General features: G+C 56.8%; 1 protein-coding gene across 1 annotated transcript in view; it reads right to left on the minus strand.

Moving 5' to 3' along the window:
• Positions 1–19,384, minus strand: part of MOB2 (MOB kinase activator 2) — a 77,083-nt gene extending 57,699 nt beyond the window's left edge. The window contains exon 1 of the mRNA XM_025862035.2: positions 19,272–19,384. Coding sequence (XP_025717820.1) covers positions 19,272–19,288 — 17 coding nt within the window. The 5' untranslated portion in view covers positions 19,289–19,384. The remainder of the gene's footprint in view (positions 1–19,271) is intronic.
• Positions 19,385–19,860: the final 476 nt, after the last annotated feature.

Here is a 19,860-nt window from a genome sequence, read left to right on the forward strand (position 1 = left end):
AACAGAGCTTCTCAGTCTTAACGTAAACCAAATTCTCTTTCCCTTTATGATCAGCACTTCCTGGCCCTATTTAGGAAAACCGTTCTTAACCCAAAGGCCAAGAATAGCATCTTCTGTGTTATCTTCTAGAACAGTGCTGTCCGAGAGAAATACACCACAAGCCACAAATGCCAGCCACGTCTATACTTTCAGATTTTCCAGAAGCCACATTAAAGAATAAAAGGAAACAGGTGAAATTAATTTTTACTAAGTCTGCCCAAGTTATCGTCAACATGTATACAAAACATTTTACGTTATTTTTTTCCAATGTCTAGGTGTTGTACACTTGCACACATCTGAAGTGCTCGGTGAGCACGCATGGCTCTAGAACTTTTGTATCTACACTCTTCCTGGCTCAATTATTCTTTGTGTGGTGTGAAGTATGGACAAAGATTTTTTTTTTTTTTACTATATGGATATGCAGTTGACCTAGCATGCTTTCTTACAAAGACTCTCTGGACCTTCTTTTTTTCTCTCTTGAACACTCTTGCCAGAGATTTTCACTTTATCCCTAGGTTTAAAGCATCAAGCTCTGGCCTTGATGACTCTGCTGAAGATCCAGCTCCTGTCGCATCAGCTGCCGCTCCCATGCTCCCACCCTGCCGTCCGGTCCTCCACCTCCTCTGGCTCAGACCACTCTGCAGGTGACCCCCTTCCTTTCTGATCTGTGCATCCAAGGCTCTGAACTGCTCTCCGGTCTACCTGCAGCCCCAAAGTCTCAATAGGTAGTATTTTTGTTATCTTTCAGCTAAAAATATTTTCCACTTCCCATTACAAATCATTCTTTGTCCCCCTGGTTACTTAAAAGTATATATCCTAACGTCTAAATATAGGGAGATAGCCTCTCTTTGCTGTTGATTTCTGGTTGGATTCCACTTTGGCCAAGAACACACCCTGGGTGGCTGCAGTTGGCTGAAACCTGTTGAGGTTTCCGTCAGTCTGGGAATGTTCTCTGAGCGCTTAAAGAGGTGTGTAGCCTGCGTTGTTGGGCTCCCTGTTCTATTGGCTCAAATGTGTGAATCGTGGTTTTCAAGTATTTACGCCGGCTGGCATGCATGGTTAAGGTACAGCTAAGCTGAGCTGCTGTGACAAGGACCCTTCTGTCCCCTGATTAGTGCACGGCAGCCTCCCAACACCTTCCCAAGGCCGCAGGCCAGCAGGGCGGCTCCACACCCTCCCCAGGAGCTGTCAAGGGACCCGGGAAGGTATATAGGAACAAGAGGAGGGGCAAAGCCAGGACAAGCATTTTCTTTCCCCCTAAAATTTTGTGTCCTTTTACCAAACTCTCCCTATCTCCCCCAGCCCCTGGCACTACTCTATCACTCTGTTCCTGAGTTTGACTCTTTCTTTTTTTAGATTCCACATGTAAGTGATACCATGCGGTATTTGTCTTTCTCCATCTGGCTTATTTCACTTAGCACAGTGTCCCCCAGGGTCACGCATGTTGTCGCCAATGACAGGATTTCCTTCTTTGTTAAGGCTGAATGGCATTCCATTGTGTAGAGATACCACATTTCTCTGTCGACCCACACAGGTTGCTTCCATACCTCGACTGTCGGGAATAACGCTGGAACAATGATGGGAATACAGACATGTCTTCAAGATCATGATTTTGTTTGGATAAATACCCAGAAGAGAAACTGCTGGATTATATGGTAACTCTGGTTTTAATTTCTTGAGGAACCTCCATACTGTTTTCCCCAGTGCACCCCCCCACTGCACCAATTGACTTTTCCATCAGCAGGGCACTTCTCCCCCACCCTCACCAACACGTGGTATCTCCTGGCTTTTTTATGATCCCCACTCTGACAGGTGTGAGGTGATAGCACAGTGTGGTTTTGATGTGCATTTCCCTGATGATGAGCGATGATGAGCATCTTTTTAGGTACATCTAAACAAAGATCTATCTTTGTTGGCCATCTGTAGGTCTTCTTGGGAAGACAGGCAGATGGGAGGCTCTCCAGGCCATGAACATCACATGAGCATAGGCCAGGGGTCTCAGCTGGAAAGAGCACATCAGAGGGTTGACCAGGCTGCAGGCACCCCTGGGGTGGGAATGGGGGTGGGGCTGGAGGGAGATAGGAAATTTGGACAAAGGGTCTTTTGAGTAGGAATATGACACGAAAGCTCTCTGGTGGCTTGTGGAAGGCTGGACCCAAGCCGCACCTGGTACCTGCATTTGGGAGAGCCCGGGGCCCCAGGGCCCGCCTGGAGGGAGCCCAGCAAAGCCGTGGCCCTGACGAGGTCCTGCAGTCTAGACTGGCCCCTGGACCAGGCCCGCACCCAAAACCATGAGGTGTTTGAGCAGCCAGGACATGGCCTGCCCTGGCACACAGGCCAAAGAGTACAGTCTTCACCCTAGACCCCTGCAAATGTCATTTCAGGGGACGTTTTATTATTTGTATTAGAAATCAAAGGACCCAGACTTCTGGGAAAGAAAGGACACAAGGAAAACAGTAGTGCTCCTATGGACTGCTCCTGGCAGGGACATCTGGCTCTGGGGGGCAGATTGGCCCCATAATTACTATTCTCCCAGCTGCCGTGTTACCAGGAGCACTCTGTGACCCCAATTACAGCAGAATTAGCGTAAAGCACTACCAGGACAACTGGGGATATCTACAGGTACCACATCTTGATCCTACATCTGAATCACTGGTCTGAAAACAAACCATCAGAAATAACTCAAAGGCCTGAGTCCCATGGGCCCTGGCTCTGGCCCCTAGCGCTCCAGCTACACTCCCACTGCCTGGTCCCATCCTGGCTCCCATCCCAGCCAGCCCAGGCCCGGCACCTTCGTCACCTATGGCACTGCAGGTACTGGCTGCTGGAGGTCGAGAAAGTACCTTGCCAGGTCAGCACAGGGCCAGGACACTGTGGAGACCCCAGCCACTGAGTCCTGCACAGCAGTGCCTGCTCCTACAATGTGGTCACCACTGCAAGCGAACAGAAACGGGTGCCACCAGAGCCAGACACCAGCACGTCGCCCCAGCCGCCAAGGTACCACGGTCCTCCCACGTGGGTGTGGCTGTAACTCCGGACCCAACAGGACGGCCCACATACAAACCGCTGGTGGCAGGAAGGGGCTGCAGCTAGTCTACGGCACAGCAAAGACAGTGCCTCTGACCACACTGAGCCTGCCACCAGCGCTGGCCCCTGGTCAGTCCTGACCCACATGTCCCTCCTGTACTGACAGGAGCAGGAAGCACGCTGCACGCAATGGGAAGCAGACTCGGGGCAGCAGAGAACATGGACAGCAGGACCCCTCAGGCCCCTCAGCCTGTGTGTTACTCCAGCAACGCCCCCAGGGCTTGGCCAGACGCCAGGTACAAGGACCGCCAGCACATGGCTGAGGTGCTCCATCCCGAAAAAGCACGGCAGCTCCCCTGAGGTCTCCATCTGGGAGTTCCCCTGGAAGTGTCCAGGGCCGTGGCACAGAGCAGGAAAGGACCTGCTGGGCAGGAGGTGGTCTGGGCCCCAGCGCTGGCTGGTACAGACCCACCTTCTGAGGCCTCCTGGGCTCCCTCATCCATCTCAGGCCCCAGTGGTCCAGGGCGAAGTCTGAGTCAGGGCTGGGCAGGGCCCTGGAACCCAGTTGAGAGGGATGTGAGCTCCATCCACAAAGGCCACCAGCAGGGCAGTGGGCTGTGCCCTCACATGGAGCTTCAGGAGAGAGGACACTCTTCAAGCAAACCAAGGACCACCGCCACCATCCTGGTGACAGCTCAGACTGCAGGGGCCAGCAAACCACAAACACTACTCCTTTAAAACCATGAGTCCAATGAGGAGACCAATATGGAGCGCAAACCCCCCACCCACCCAGGAAGAAGCACAGCTCGCAGCCGCAGCCCTGCTCCTCACAGATCGCCCTGAAGACAGTGAAACACCTCGGGGGGACCATCCGCATCACTGAACAACAGCTGCTCTCAGTCGGCCTTGGAGGAAGTACACTAAAGCCAACAAGGTCACAACAAGACAACACATTTATTTTCACATGAATTATAAATGCCAGGAACTCTCAACAGAACTCAGCTGAGCCCAGCACTTCTTCAGCCAAAAAGGTAGAAGGCCTTCCCAGCAGGAACAATAGAATGTACTTGAAAACAAGGATTTTAATTACAAAGCGTTTCAAAACCCTGGCGGGCAGAGAAGAGGCATGGGTCTCCACCCTGACAGCCAGGAGCAAGCGTGCATCCCAAGACCAAAGCCCAAGGCAGAAACAAGTCCCCTCTGCCCATCCCCATACAGAGCTCAGCCTGGATGCCCGGCTCCCAGGAGGCAGCAGGGACAGCCTTTGTGGTGACAGAGTGACCCATAAGACACACGCCCGTGTGCCCTTGGTGCCTTTGAGCTCTCTGGGGCTTAAGCACGTCTGTCTCTCTGAAACCAGAAACTTGATGACAACAAGGTGCATGCCAACCACACACCAGGCACCTGCTACAAATTCTGTCCCAGCCAAAACCATCCTGTCCTGCAGGGCAGGAGCTGTGACCCGGGTGCTGAAGCGCAGGGGGCAGTCGTGATGCCCGAGACCACCTGGCCTGCAGATGGCACACTGAAGGAGCACCCAGGCCTCCGGGCCGGCACCCCCTCCCAAGAGCGGTGCCTATAGGACACGTGCCCGCTGCCAACTCACCTGGCCAGCTGCCCACTGGCAGGCGCGGGGTGCCCCAGCATGGCCTTCTCCCTGACCACACCATGTATGGCAGATGCTCCCTGGGGGTCTGGGGAGAGAAGATAAAGCCCAGGCCCTGAAGGGGCAGCACTCATAACGTATTTTATTCTGGGTGTGGGAAACCCAGTGCAGCACAAAACGCCCCTCTTATGGAAGGGAGAGAGCACAAAGGTGCCAGCTCCATTCTCCTGCTGAAGCCACAGTCCTCAGCTGCACAGCCCGTATTAGGGACTCTCAGGAAAGCTCAGGCAGCCTCAGGCCGGGCGCACTTTCTGCCCTGGGCCACTACCCAGCTCACCCCAGCATGGGAAGGAACGTCACATCCACAGCAAGAAGTAAACACACTTTGTCCGGCACTGCCGAGAGGACACCAGGCCTCCTAGGAGGACTCCTCTCTGCAGCCCATCATCAGCTGGAGGCCAGGGCTGGGGGGTGAGAACAGCATCGGCGGCCTAGATTCCTTCTCAGCCCTTCTTTGTTCATTCACCAAACAGCCAAGAGGACACCGGGCAGAGGGACTGGGAAGAGGGCTGGGGGGGGAGCGGAGGGGAGGGAGTGTGACTCGCCCACGGTGTGAACAGTTCGCATGATGATCCTCCTGGGGACTGCTCAGAGCCAGGACTCCTACTGTCCACTGAGCTTCCAAGAGGACCCCAAACTCATCCAGCACCTCAGAGGATGAGTACTTCTTGAGGGGCACTTTGAGCAACCCTGTTCTAGGTTCTCCACGTTGCCTTCTCAATACCCTCTGCAGCCTTAGCGACCAAATGCAGCCCCAACGGGCAGGGGGCAAGCAAGGGGCTCCTGAACAGTTCATGACACCAACGTGAACTGAATTTCTTCCCAAGAGAACAAACCAAATGGTACACACACTTCCAATAACGCATGCATGTGTGCGAGTGTGCGTGTGGGGGGGGCAGTGATGATAAAGACTGTACAAGAAAATATGGAATGCTGAGATCACCCCCACACACAAGCCAGGAGGAAAAGGGCAGGGCACAGGGCCAAGCTCTGGTCTGTGCCTACGGTCCTCCCCAGGCTATGCCCCGGAGCTGCCAAGCCAAAGGCTTGGGGCTCACTCTCTCGGCCCAAACACGCTCACACCCTGAGGCATCGCTGTTCCCCAGCCAACGCTCTGGTCTCCCAGCACACACTGGACCGCTCTGGGTTCTCTGGCCAGGTTCCAGTACAGCCGAACGCACACTCTGCTCAACTCACGAATGGATGCCCTCGGGAAACATAGCAAGAAGCAGAGTCATGGGGGTAGTCCCACTTGGGCGAGTTTGAGCATCTCCCCTACTCTGTCTTTGCTCTTGTTCCTTTAAGAACAAACTCTAAAATCTTAATACTTGGGATTAATACCCCTAAAGTATACAGGCCTCAGGCCAGTCATAAGAAAGCTAGACCACTCTGCACACAAAGAGCAGACAGATGATTCACTGAGGACATAGGGTCCTCAGTGAATCGAGTACGAGAACGTCAGCCTCAGCCCTCTTCAAGGAAACGTGCACTAACCAAACACCCCTCCTTACTTACCAAAGCGGCAAAGATTTTTTCATAAAAGAGTAACACAGGCAGCTGGTCACAAAGCGGACATGAGTGCATGCGAGTGCTTTCAGGAATGTGAGTGTGCAGAGCCTCTCCAGGAAGACGCTCACGGGACCTCTCTTGGAGCCCGCCAGTCCCCTTCCAAAACCCTACCGGAGGAAATGCCAACGTTGGGCAGCAACTGATGTACCCGGATGCTCAGAACCGCTATCTGCTGGGAGAAGACACCCTAAACACCCCGCCATGGAGGACTACGGGAGTTACGGCACACCCACAGGGGCCACCCTAATCTCCTGCCACAGACACTGACTGCTGGGGGGAGTCCGCACCCTGTGTGACACCAGTTTTCAGCGTCGAGTCACAGTCTCGAGGTGGTGGGATCACTCACTTTTTGATTTCTGCATTTCCTGTGTTTTTATGTTTCTACAATGGACTTGTGAAACCAAGTACCACGGGAGCAGGGACTCTGTCTGCTCCCTCACGCCACGCCAGCAGGGGCCACAAAGGAACAGCCGGAGGCACTCAAAAGGCAATGCAGGAGTACGCGAGTGTCAGCATATCTATACTCAGGAAACTCTTCAGAGTGTTTAATTAAGATCTTGGGATTCCTTAGACTCCCTGGACATCCAAGTGGACCTCCACCTTCTTATGCACTTTGGTGGCCCAGCGCCCCAGTGCCCCCTGCACCTGCCCCCACTACTCTCTCTCCTCCCTAGGCCTCAAAGAGCACTCTCCGTAGAGGTCATGGTATTGGTTCAAAAGGGTGCAGCCACTAGAAACAACAAATGCACACATGTCCACTCTGGTGGCTCCGGGCAGAGCCCCCCCAAGACAGCCCCCACAGCACATGGGAAGCCTTTTACCCATCCACGTTTCCCCTGTATATCCCAACCCAACCAGCGGGGGAAATGCACCCATGCTGCTGTGACAGGCCCCTCTGGTCTGGTTCTGCAGGGCTCTCTGCCTGCCAAGCCACACACATGGCACTGAGGATCACCAGCACTCGCAGACAGCAGTCAAGGCCGGGGACAGCCCTACACCAGGGCCGCAGCTGCTCAGGGCACCTCCCGTGACTCATGGCCTGCAGCCGTGTGGTCTCGGCCTGGCCCAGGCTGGCTCCCCTGCACAAGGCTGACACCTGGAGCCCGGATCGTTCCCCCTGTGGGGTCATCTTGGCAGTACGCGATGCTAAGCAGCAGCCCTGGCCTCCACCTACCAGGAGCCAGAAGCCCCCATCCAACCCCTGCAACGTCCCCAACCAAAACCTCCCCAGCAGGTGAGATCACTCCAGGATGAGACCCACTGGCAGCCTGCTCCATGCAATGCTGCTGAGGGCAACAGGAGCGTCCCTCACTTCACACAGGGACTGGGTCTTGAGTGTGACAATGCACCAAGCTCTGGGGAACCGAAAGCAGGTGCGAGTCAGTCCCCACTCTTCAGAGGTACAGCCTGGTGGGCATAGAAACCAGGCTGGTGCTGCTAGCTCGCGTCTGCAGTGTCAACGCAGGGCCACCACACCCGGTTGGTCTGAGAAGACAAACTACAACCCCAAGGAGACCAACACCACATGCCCATCCTTCTGAGCAGCCAGAAGGGACTGAGAATGCCCCAGGAGCTCCCGGTGCAGAGCCTCCCACCCTCTCCTCCCAATCAACTAATGACCCGTCCTCACCCACCCTCACTGGCCACCCCGGTGCCAGGCACCTCCACGTGGTCAACCTCAATCACATATAACCATGGCCGCCACGCTGTAAGGAAAGAAAAATGGCTCACTCCCACTTCTATGGAAATGAAACAGGCCGAGGAGGATAAGGACCTTAGGAAGGCCACACAGGACCAGCCCTGCTACCCACACCTTCACTTCCAGCCCCCAGCAGCGGTTAGGAAGGCACTACCAAGATAAAGCACACAGCTGTCCCCCGTCGGCCTGCAGTGCCCTCTACGCTGCTGGACCTGCTGCCGGACCTGGGGGGCCCACTTGGTAAATATCACCTCCCAGGCACCCCCTCCCACCGCCCCTGCTGGGAACGCTATGCTGATGTCCCCATTCTTTGAATTGGAGACAGTCCTCGTGAACCTACCAAAGGGGTCTGCTTCGGGGAGCCAGGGTTAAGCAGAGACAGGGTGGCTGAAGGGGTAAACTGCCTTGAAGGAGAGGCCTGCCCCAGGGGCTGGTGGCTGGGGCTTCTAAACCACTGCGTAAGTGTCAGAGGGGAACGCTGTGTGCTCTGACGCCTGCTGCCGGATGGGTTATTTTTAGTTTGTACTGAAATCCCAGTTAGTTAGCCTACAGTGTAAGGCTAGTTTTAGGGGTACAATCCAGCTGCTGCACACTCCCATACATCGCCCTGTGCTCATCACACTCCCTAATCCCCATCCCTGGCTCCCTCCCCACCTCCGGCAGTACCTTCCCTGGGGAGTTCAGTCTTCCCTTCCTTTCACTCAGAGGCCTGGCTGCAGGCAGGGAGGCCTGGCTGCAGGGTTAGGGTCTGGGGCATTCATGGCTGCTCAATGGGCTGGGAGCGACCCCTCCCCAAAGGCACCCCTGGGCCAAAGCAGCCTACAAGCGGGAACACAATGGGCCAATGCTCTGCCAGGCAGGTGCTACTCACATTCCAGAGTCCAGCTCTGCCTCCAAAGGGACACCAGGCTGCGGGCTGCGTGCCCTCAAGGACATGTGGCCACGGGCAGCCATCTGCACCCCAGGAAGCGACTCCCAGTCAGCCCCCCTCCTCCGTCCCCGCACCTCAGGCTGACAGTAAGGGGGAGACAGCCCTAGCAGGTAGGGAGCAGCCTTGAAATGAAAACAGCCACAGCCTGGAAGCATATTTGTTTTGGAAGCACCTACTTAATGAGCAGCTGGGGCTGGGTGCAAATGCCCACCTTCTCCTCTCCCTCCTGGAGGGGTGATCCTCTATGCGCCTCTCCATGGCCCCACAGTTCCCAAGGAACCCACAGGATGGGCCAGAGGGGCCGCAGTTGTGTGCAGGAGCCAGAGCCTACCCAGGAGGCTGGACTGAGCCGACGGGCCCTGAGCGTGGGATCTGGGAGCCTACAAGATTGGAACCTGCTGTTGGCTCCGTGTCCTGTGCTGATGGACCACATGTGTTCAACGAGGGAGCACAGTCTCCGCCCCGAGGAGTGTCGCTGGCATGGCCTTGGTTCTCACCACATCACCTGCTTGACAGCAACTAAAGCACCAAGTTGAGGCCAGGTCCCCACAGCCTCCTCAAAGGCCTGCCCAGGGAGGGGCAGACAGGGAGAGAAGGTGGCAGCCCTCTCTGGAACAAGCAGTGTGAGAGCCACAAACTGTCCAGGACACGTGGCTCCTTCTGTGCTGCTGGCCCTCACAGGGCTGGGCCTGCTTCTTCATTCCGCAGGTGGAGAAGCAGTCAGGAGAAATGGTCACCCAGGTACAGAGGCAAGCCTAACCTCAGCTCAGATAGACCCCTCGTTGCTGCCTCAACAAGCTGTTGAGAGAAATAAGGCCAAGGTGAAAAGCAATGTTGTGCATCCTGGAGCGGGCTCAGGGCAACGGCTACCCCCACCAGAGGGCCAAGCTGATGGAGGACGGACACCGGGGCGCTGCTCACTCGGGATCAGACAGCTCCGTGGGGGCACGTGGCTCATGCTAAAGCAGACACCTCCTTTTCGAGGCCACTCGCGCACAGGCGGGGGCACTGGGCATGGTCTCTGCTCCTGAACTTCCCTGCCTTGCCCTGGCACTGCCCCCCAGCCTGGATGTGGAGGGAAAGAAAGGGGTGGAAGGACAGAGGGAGGAAGGACGGGAGGCAGTGGGGTCTCGGCGCTGGGACGGCACCGGAGGGTGGGCGAGGCACCCGAGCCCACGAGGGGAGTGTGTGAAGAAAGTGGGTCTGTGTGCGGCTGCCCCCAGCAGGGAGGCAACAGGAGAAGGAAATACAGAGCTCTGCCATGGGAAGAACAGTCCGGCCAGACGGTCGTGAGGAGGGCCGGGACGGAGGGGAACGATGAACAAGGTGGGTGCGGGCAGGAGCAAGGACACACCTCTCAAACGCTCTTGGAAAAACTAATGGGTACTGACCAAGAGCTGGTCTCAGTGAGGCCAGGCCAGGGCCAACCGCACCTCCCAGGCCGGGACCAGGAACACTCTCGCAATGAAGAAGGTGGCAGACCCCAGGGAATAAGGAGCCACGGCCCCATGCCTTCAATGACAAAGGCGGCCGTGCCTTCACTACCCGGTGCGGCAGCATCCATGCGAGCTGTCCCGCAAAGGCATCAGGACGGGCTTGGGGGACGGAACCCAAGGGACGGCCTGGCAAGCCCCAAGCACAAAGGTGGAGGTGGGAGAGCAAACAGGGTTCGCCAGCGCCTTTCCGACCACACTGGAGTTGTCTCAGCAGAGGTGCTGGCATCTGGCAGGGGAAGGCAAGCCTGGCATGACGACATTTTCCCAGCTCGGGCCCCACAGCTCTGGGAATGGGCAAGCCACCGATGGAAGGTGCTGTCCACTTGGGGATGGCGTCAGGCAGCCTCAGAGAGTGCCAAGCCCCTGGACTCCTGCTCTCGGCCCGTGGGCACCCTGGAAAGCCAGACCTGCCACAAAAGCCCTGGGCTATGCTCCGGGTGCCAACCTTGCAGTCCTGAGAGCAGCTGGACCCACAGGACAGTGTGGCCGTCAGGCTGGGCTCTCCTTAGGGACCAGGACACCAGGGCTACCTGCACACAACAGCAGCTCTCCAAGAGCAAGCAGATGTGACAGTGACGAAGTGACATGCTGGGTGACAGCCCGGCTCTAGGGGCTGCAGCACCGTGAGGTTCTCAGTGAGGACACGCTGAGAGGGAAGGCAGTGGGATGACGAGAGGGATGTACCTTGCACACACCAGGCCCTGCCCAGAGGTGGCCGCGGGTACTGTGCTGCTGTGGGTGTGGGTGCTACGCACACCAGCCGCACACCACAGCAGGCCCCAGGTCAGGGCGGGCAGGAGAAGGGCAACTCCCACCCCAACGCGCCCAGGGTTCCAAGAAGGAGTCACAGGCCAGGCTGGCGCTAAGCCCCAGCTCAGCTGGGGGAGGGGGGTTCTCCACAACATCCCCCTGGGGCGCACTCACGCTGTGTGTGGACACCTCACAAAATCCCCCAACCACGGCCAGGAAGGGGACTACTGGGGCCGTGTTGCAGATGAGCGAACTGAGGCTCAGGGAGCCCTAATGAAGCTGCAGAGTCAGGATTCAACCCTGAAGCATCTGGTCCCTGAGCCACATTGTCCTCAACACCTCTGTGCAGAAAAGTCCACCTGGGCACGTTCTCTTGACAGACCCACCTGGCACCCCGAATGAAAGGCTCAGAGCTGTTACAAACACCAGGACTCCCAGCGATAACAGACCCGGCATTCCCACCCACGCGCCTTCGTCTGCAGACGGGGCTGCCAGCCACGGCCCCTTCCCCACGTGGGAGGCCCTTCCTTCAAGAAGTGGCTCTGTGACTTACTTGTCTGACCAACACAGCATAGCAGAGGTGACACTCATCTTCCAACAGCTTCCACCGTGGCTCTGCTCTGGAGCAAGGCCACGCAGAGAGCCCTTGTCTTGGCGTCTGAAGTGTGGCCTCGGGGCCAAGGTTAAAGCTCCTTTCCTAACCACATGAAGATGGAACTCGCCTCTCCCATTCTCGCACCCATGCACGGCAGAGCTTTCCAGAAGCGACGAGACTTGTAAGATTATAACAGAATGAACCCAGAAGCAGATATAAGGATCTAGCTCACGAGATTTGCAGAAAAGTCAGACCATTCGCGTCATGCTTTTTATTCTACAAAATAGTTATCTTTTCATCAAAAAAAATTTTACGCTAACATACACTGTTTATTACTCTTTTTAAATGAATTAAAGAATATTTTTACAAATTTCTTGACTTCAACTTTTTTTTTTTTTAAAGATTTTATTTATTTGACAGAGAGAGAGAGACAGCGAGAGAGGGAACACAAGCAGGGGGAGAGGGAGAGGGAGAAGCAGGCTTCCCGCTGAGCAGGGAGCCCGATGTGGGGCTCGATCCCGGGACTCCAGGATCATGACCTGAGCCGAAGGCAGACGCTTAACCCACTGAGCTACCCAGGCACCCCCTGACTTTAACTTCTAATATGGTAAATGTTGATAGCTATAACCCATACAAGCTCAATAATTTTTAAGAATGTAAGGGGGGGCTTGAGACCAAAAAGTTTGAGGACCCTGCTCCAGAGTCCATGTGCAGAGAGGCCATATGGGGAAACTGAGGCCCCTACCCATCAACCCACAAAGTTGGGAGAGGTGGTGGTCCTCGTTTGGAGCCACTAAGTCCTGGGTTCATTTGAGAGCAACAGACACCACCCAAAGCCCAAGCTGAGAAACTGCTAAGACAGGCCCTAGAAGAGAGACACGTACATCTGGCACAGTGGGGCCAAGTACAGTGGACCCCAGGACTGGATGTGGGGCACACACCTACAACCTAGCTAAGCCTCCCATACTATTGCTGGGAGTCGAACCAGCAAGCCATTCAGGGGGGCTCTCCCTGCTGCCCGTGGAGGACACAGCCAATGAAGCGGGGGCTGACCACTCGGCTGGGTGCGGGCAATGCAGGCCAAGCCCCAACACAGTGGAACTCCAGAGATGCCGGGCTCTTGGAGAGAACATTCCGCTAGCCCAGGGCCAGCCTGGTGCAAAGGCTGGTGGAGAAAGGTTTCTTGACCCTAAAGGGAAAGACGGCATACATCCATGCTTTCCAACATCAACCTGCCTTTTGGGGGAGAAGCTGCATGCCTCTGTGGGAGCTCTGTGCCCTCACCCTACACAGAAATGCTGAATTAACACTAACCAAAAATCACCACCAGAAATGCTCAATTAACACCAAAAATTGCCACCATTACCCAACATACTAGCAACATGCCAAACAAACAAAAAGATGCGTTAAGTCGTAGGTCGTGACTACACACCACGCTATCCCTGGGATGTACCCAGGAACAGCTACAGGAAGGAAAAGAATGAATGTCCCACCCCAGCAACTGTGCGTTTTCAGCTCTTTCAAGTTAGCAAAGGAAACCGTCTTCAAAGAGAAAGGAACCTGAACATGACAACGTGAATGTGGCCACAGCCCAAAGCCACACAGTTCCATGCAAGAACCGTACCACAGCTCCCACGTGGCCTGGACACCCCACCCACCACCACCTCCTTCTCTAAGCTTCCACAGTTCACTCCTCAGTTTCGATTGTTCCTACTTCCACGTTCCCAGGCAGGCTTCTACCGAGCAGCACTCAACACGGATGGGTGTGCCCCAGCCAGGAGAAATCCTGTACAGAAAGAAAAACAAACATGGGGAGACAAAGAGCAGGAGGCACTCCCGCCAAGTCATACAGGAACAGCACCCATCTCCTCTTCTTCCGGACAGGCCGACACCGGCAGGAGGAAAGGCACACACGAGTCACCAGCGGGGACCAAGACCAGCTCCCTGACCAGCTCCCAGTGTCCAGGTGCCTGAAAAAAGTGCAGAGCGCACCTCACCAAGTACCTCAATTGCCACACAAGCACGTTCACAACAAAGTCAAGAGCATGGGGTTTGGCTGTGTCTGAGTTTCTGGGACCACTACAAGGGCGATGCAGGAAATGCCGGAACAACGGGAACACCAGCACAGGCACACAGGCATCCCTACCGAGGCCCCCAACAGCCACCTTCCCAAACCACAGGGCCACAGCAGAGGCCACGGCTCTCTCCCACAGGAGACCTTAGAGCTGACGATGGCCCCGCTGTACCCAGGGAACCCCTCCCAAGCTGCAGCTAGCTGTTGACAAGGTCTGGCAGCCTGAGTCCCAGGGCCGTCTGGCTTTTCCAGGACGCTGGGTGGTGGCATGCGGTGCTAAGAACAGCAGGACAAAGGCCAGAGGCAGGACACCAACAAGGGCAGACGCAGGCCCTCCCGGGCTGCAGATGTCTCGGAAGCCCTTGCAATGAAGACAGGCTGCCCTGCCCAAGGCCGGCAACACTTCCTGCCCAACCACCTGCTCCCCGGCAAGGTGTTTCTGCAGCACCTCCGCTGAGCTCCCATCCTATCTCCCACCAGAGGCACAACTTCGAGGACACTCCAAGCACAGGGACAAATGGGAAATGAGGTGTTGCTGAGAGCTCCCGGGTGCACGGGGCTCATCCCACAAAGGGGTCCATGTGACCGCTGCTCTCTTCAAAGGGAATCTGAATGCAAATCCGCCCCAGGCAAGCACCTCAGCAGACCCAGGCCCTACGGACTACCTGGGTGGCGCCATCGGACCAGCGGCTGTCCCTGGAAGTGTTCCACAATCACAGCTTCCAAGGGGGTCAACAGTGGGAGGACACTTTTGCCACTTATGCCTCCGCACCTTTGCACAGGCCTGGGCCAGGATCTTTCCTCCTTCCTACCTGGAAAATTCCTATGCATCTTCCCATAGGAGCCAACTGAGCACCCCTGCTCTGAGCCACCCTGACAGCCTGGCCTCCCCACCTCCAGCTCCACCTCATTCACTCCTCCAAGCTCCGTCTCCCATGTCCGTGGCCCTCCTGTGCCAGCCTGGGAAAGCAGAAACTGTGTCTCCCTGATCTTGGAGGCCCAGGGCCGGGCCCACGACAGACAGTGAATGCAATCAAGACCCAGCAGTCTCAGCTTAGGAAGTGGTCCAGCTCACTGTGGGAAAAGGCTGGTCACAGCAGCATCACTCATGATGGGCAAAAAGTGGGAACAATCCAGATATCAACAGAGAAGCAAAGTATGCAGATCTCCGTACCCTGGGATATCATTTGGCAATGAAAAGGACTGATCATGGGGCGCCTGGGTGGCTCAGTCCGTTAAGTGGCTGCCTTCGGCTCAGGTCATGATCCTGGGGTCTTGGGATCGAGCCCCACATCCGGCTCCCTGCTCAGGGGAGAGCTCGTTTCTCTCTCTCCATCTGCCTGCCACTCTGCCTACTTGTGCTCTCTCTCTCTCTCTCTGTGTGTGTCAAATAAATAAATAAAATCTTAAAAAAAAAAAAAGAAAGAAAAGGACTGATCGTTGATACATGTACAACATGAACAATCTTTTAAAACATTATATATGCTAAGTGAACAGATCACAGAAGACCTCATGTTGTGATTCTATCTGTATGAAATGTTGACGACACAAGGCTCCTTTGGGCTGATGGCAACATTTACAAGTTAAACAGTGTTGACAGCTACGCAACCCTGTGATTTTACTAAAAGTCACCTCATTGTTATACTTAAAACACGTAACCTTTATGGCATGTAAATTATCCCTCAATGAGGCTGTTAAAAAAGGGCTAGAGACTCAGGCAAGTTCAGTCGGGGTGTCCTCACCTCAGGGGAGGTCTGTCATTCCAGGCAACGTCCTTCCCTGAGGCAAAGTGCAAAGAAAAAGTCACCAGCACCCCACGAAATCCCCACACAAGTACCTGCGCACAGGATTCGATCTCCTTCAACTTAGCGCAAGATTCCTGAAGGCAAAGCCAGACAGGCCAGAAAGCCCTACAGCCATTTAGAAATACCTGCCCGCTGACCAAGAGCACCAACTTCCATCGCACTCCGCGTACAACTGCCAACCCCGGAGGTGGGTCTCCAGCCAGAGCCAGAGAGCTCTCAGCTACAGACCTCACCCACCTCATCACTGCTCCAGGAGCAGCAGGACAGCAGCAGCTCCAGGAAGGGGGCTGTGTGTGCCTGCCCCTGCCCTGGCTGTGGGCCCAGGCTGGAGGGCACAGGGCGGGCATGTCCCTGCAAACTCCACCCTGTCGGCCCCACCCAGGACCCGTGGGAGGGTGGATCTGCTACCCTGACTCTGAAGTGGGAGGAGGTGCATTTCCTCTTCTACATTCCCAGATGCTTGGAAGCTTCTGGACTGTGCTTTCTGCTGGGTAAAAATTAAACTGCACTTTTATCATCTGCTCACAAATGCCTGTCACTGTCAGTTAAGAATAAGACAGACGTTTTCCCCACACCACCACACCCTGTGCTGTGGGGCCCCTCACTGTCTCAAGCCATGTGGAATCTGACGCAGCTAATGCAGTGTCTCTTCTGGGGCTCACTTCCTTCCCACTGGCAGGGGCGCCGTCCTGTCGTCAGCTGTCCAGAAGGGAGAGAGCCAAGCACAAAAGACACGACCACACCACAAGTGGTGACCCTTTTTCAAGTTAGAAATGACTCCTTATAAAAAGAAAGAAAAACGACTGTACACCTCCTTCACCAGCCAGTTCCAAGTCGAGCAGAGGAAATGTACAGTAAAACACATGGATGCAAGCTACACATCACAAATTTTTCTCCAAATAAGTCCCAGCAAACTCCAACAGCAAGTCGTAACATGCTGGCGTTATTCTTGGCTTCCCCTGGCAGGTTTCCTGCAAGACCTCCCTTTCCTCAGATACAGCCGCCTGTGTCACTCAGCAAAGCACTTCCTGTGACAGGGAAGTGGGTCCATTCACTGCTCTGCTGGCGACAGCTGTCAGCGGAGAAGGCGGGAGCGGTGTTTGCTACTACAGTGGAGTCCATACTGTCACCTGAGATGAACCAATGCAGAGAAACTCTTTCTTAAAAAAAGAACAAAAACTGTTTAAAACATAAGAAGACAATCACATTCCAAACTACCTGGTTGATAATAATGGTGTGAATTAATAAAAATAATCAAGAAATAGTCAAAAATAACACACCTCCTCAATTCTTCCAGGCTGAAAACCAGTTAAAGGGTTAATGGCCAACTAAAGCCCCAGCACAGATCACACAAAAGGTGCCTGGCAGGGGGTGCTCCTTCACCTGCCACTGGCTGGCTCTCCTCAAGGAGGGTCGGACCACAGGGAGGGACAGGGGGGCCTCTGCTGCCAACTTGATCTGCAGCTGGAAAGCAGAGGCCTCGGCCTCCTTTTCTACAGCAGACGCTCAGTAAACACGTGGGAGGGGCAGAGGGCACGGGCCCTCCCAGCTCTCACGTCCTGTGATAATACCCTGAAAACAAGCTCTGGGGGAACATCACTACTTGACAACTGAAATCCTATCACTTTTGTTTAAAAAGGGTGGGGGATTCACAATTAAGGAACTGTTAAAGAATTCATAATTCACAATGTCCACTGTGCAATCCACTAAAATCAGAAACACACAAAGATACCAAACTCCATCCTCATCCCTCTTTTGAGATGTCTGGTATCCTTTGGAGCTGCCTATTTTACAGCCAGACGGCAGGGAAGGCTCCTTCCCCTTCCAGGGCCCATGGAAGCAGCAGCTCCAGGCCCTGTCCCTTTCAGAGCTGTCTTCCTCCAGCACCTGGACCAGCCTCCTCAGCACAGGACCCAGGAGGGGAGGGCTCCACAGACCTCACCCAGATGACCGCCTGCTTCCCAAAGTCTTGACCAGGCGGCCTCAAGAACCCGTCCTTGGGGTTAATTTCTGGATATTCACAATGATGACAGTAAAGTCCACAAAGCACAGAACCCACTCAGTTTAAAAGAGTGTCTGCTGGTCAGCACAGAATACCTGCTTCTCACGGACAGGAACACACACAGACAAAACAACTATGAGCTGCCTCCTCAACAACCCCAGACTTCCGACACAAAGGACGGTGAATTCAAACCACCCGATCGGTAGTCTACTTCCCTGAAACAGACTCCCTGGGAGGCCAGGTGGCCTCCAACACAGTCCCTCCCAATAGAGTCAGAAAGCATCTGTGATTCAAAATAAAGCACACGGCTGCGTGGCGCCTGTGGGTTACGAAGGCCTCCTACAAAACCCATCTCCCTACTAACAGTGGCCAACACTCACCAATGCCAAGGAGCGTGCGAAGCGCTTTCCTTGACCACCTCGGTTTACCCTTCCAGAGCCCTACACTTTCCATTTCACAGACGACTTTAGAAGAGCAGGTCTGGAGAGGTGCAGCGCTCACCCCAAGCCACACGGCTCACAAGCAGCAGGGCTAGGACGGCCGTCTGCCTCTCCCAGAGGCCTGCGGAGCGGCGGCCCCACGGGGTTCTGCGAACGCCGCGCACCCTGCCCTCCGGCCCCCGGCCACGCTGGGCACTGCTCTCTGGCCTCCTGACCCCCCCAGCCCTCGTGGGCTCAGCTCCCCCGGCTTCCCTTTCGCTGGCCTCCAGCCACCCGGCAGGCCAGGACGGGTCTGCCACCCCCTCGGTTATCCTGGGCACCCTCCCCTCTGCCCTGCGCCGCGCAGGCGCCCGCCGCACCCAGGAACAGAACGGTCATCCGACCCTGCGCCTCCCTTCCAGGACTTCAGCGTCACACAAGCACTTCCACCAGCCCCAGGCCGACGGCAACAGCTCGCACTCGCAGCCCAAGCCCCTGGGACGGCGGCCCTGCCCGGCCCTGCCCCCGGCGGCGGGAGGGGGGAGATGGGAGAAGGACCACGCCGCTGGCGAGCAGTGCCTGCCCTTCCCGCCCCTCCGACAGAAAAGTTCTGACAAAGGGTCCCCCGAGTCGGAGTAACTTTCTGAAGACGACGTGACGCTCCACCTTCGCTGCTCTAGTTTCCAGCAAGAGCCGCACAGACAGCGCCCCGGGGGCAGAGCCGCCCGCGGCGGCCGGCCCGACGCTTCCTTCCTACTCCACCCTCCGGCCCGCCGCCCGCGGCGGACGCCTCGCCCGCGGCAGCCTGCCGCCCCTGCAGCCTCGCCCCGAGAGCCCGGCGGCCGCGCCAGCAAACTCGGGCCGCGCGGCTTCTCCTCCTCGCTTCCGCGGAGCTGCGCCCGGCCGGCGTGAAAGTTCTTTCTTCCGGAGCCAGTTCCCCGCGGCGCCCGGCGAGAGCGGCTGCCGCCCAACGTCCCCGGCCGCCCGACCTCCGGCGGCTCGGCGCGGGCGCCCGTCCTGCCCAGGCCGGCCCCGGCCCCGCTCCGGGCGGCTCGCATCCGCGACCCCGGCCCCGAGCAGACGCCCCTCGCCCGCCCAGCCCCTCCGCCCCGGCCCGACGCCCGTGACCGGGGCCTCCCGCAGCGCGCCCCGCGACCCCCGCCGCGGCCCCGGCCCGCCCGCCCGGTCGCCCAGCTCACCCCATGAGCCAGTCCATGGCTGCTCGGGGCCCGCCGCCCGACACGCTCGGCCCTCAGCCCGCGGCGGCGGCGGCGGCCGGAAGTAAACACTCGCTCGCACACTCCCACACGCGCGCCGCGGGCGCCGCCGGAAGTGACGCGCCCGCGCGCCGCCTGCCGGGAAACGTAGTCCCGGCGGCCTCTGCGGCCCCAGCCGCCCAGCCTGGATCCTGAGCCGGGCCCTCCTCCCCGCTCCTCCTTTCCCCTCCTACACCAACCCCCCACACCTCCCATGGCGCCCCGCTCCCGGACAGCCCCCTATGCCCCGATGTCCCCTGACGTCCGGATGTCCCCTCACACCCTGGCTGACGACCCACACCGGGATGTGCCCTCACACCCAGATGACCCCTCACACCGCGGATGTGCCCTCACGCTCCGGCTGACCTCCCACGCTCCCGCTGACCTCTCACGCTCCCGCTGACCTCCCACGCTCCCGCTGACCTCTCACGCTCCGGCTGACCTCCCACGCTCCCGCTGACCTCTCACGCTCCGGGCTGACCTCTCACGCTCCGGCTGACCTCTCACACCCTGGCTGACCTCCCACGCTCCG

The sequence above is a fragment of the Callorhinus ursinus genome, unplaced genomic scaffold (genome assembly GCF_003265705.2).
Source record: "Callorhinus ursinus isolate GAN/ISIS: 27379988/994484 unplaced genomic scaffold, GSC_fseal_2.0 scaffold118, whole genome shotgun sequence".
NCBI lineage: Eukaryota > Metazoa > Chordata > Mammalia > Carnivora > Otariidae > Callorhinus > Callorhinus ursinus.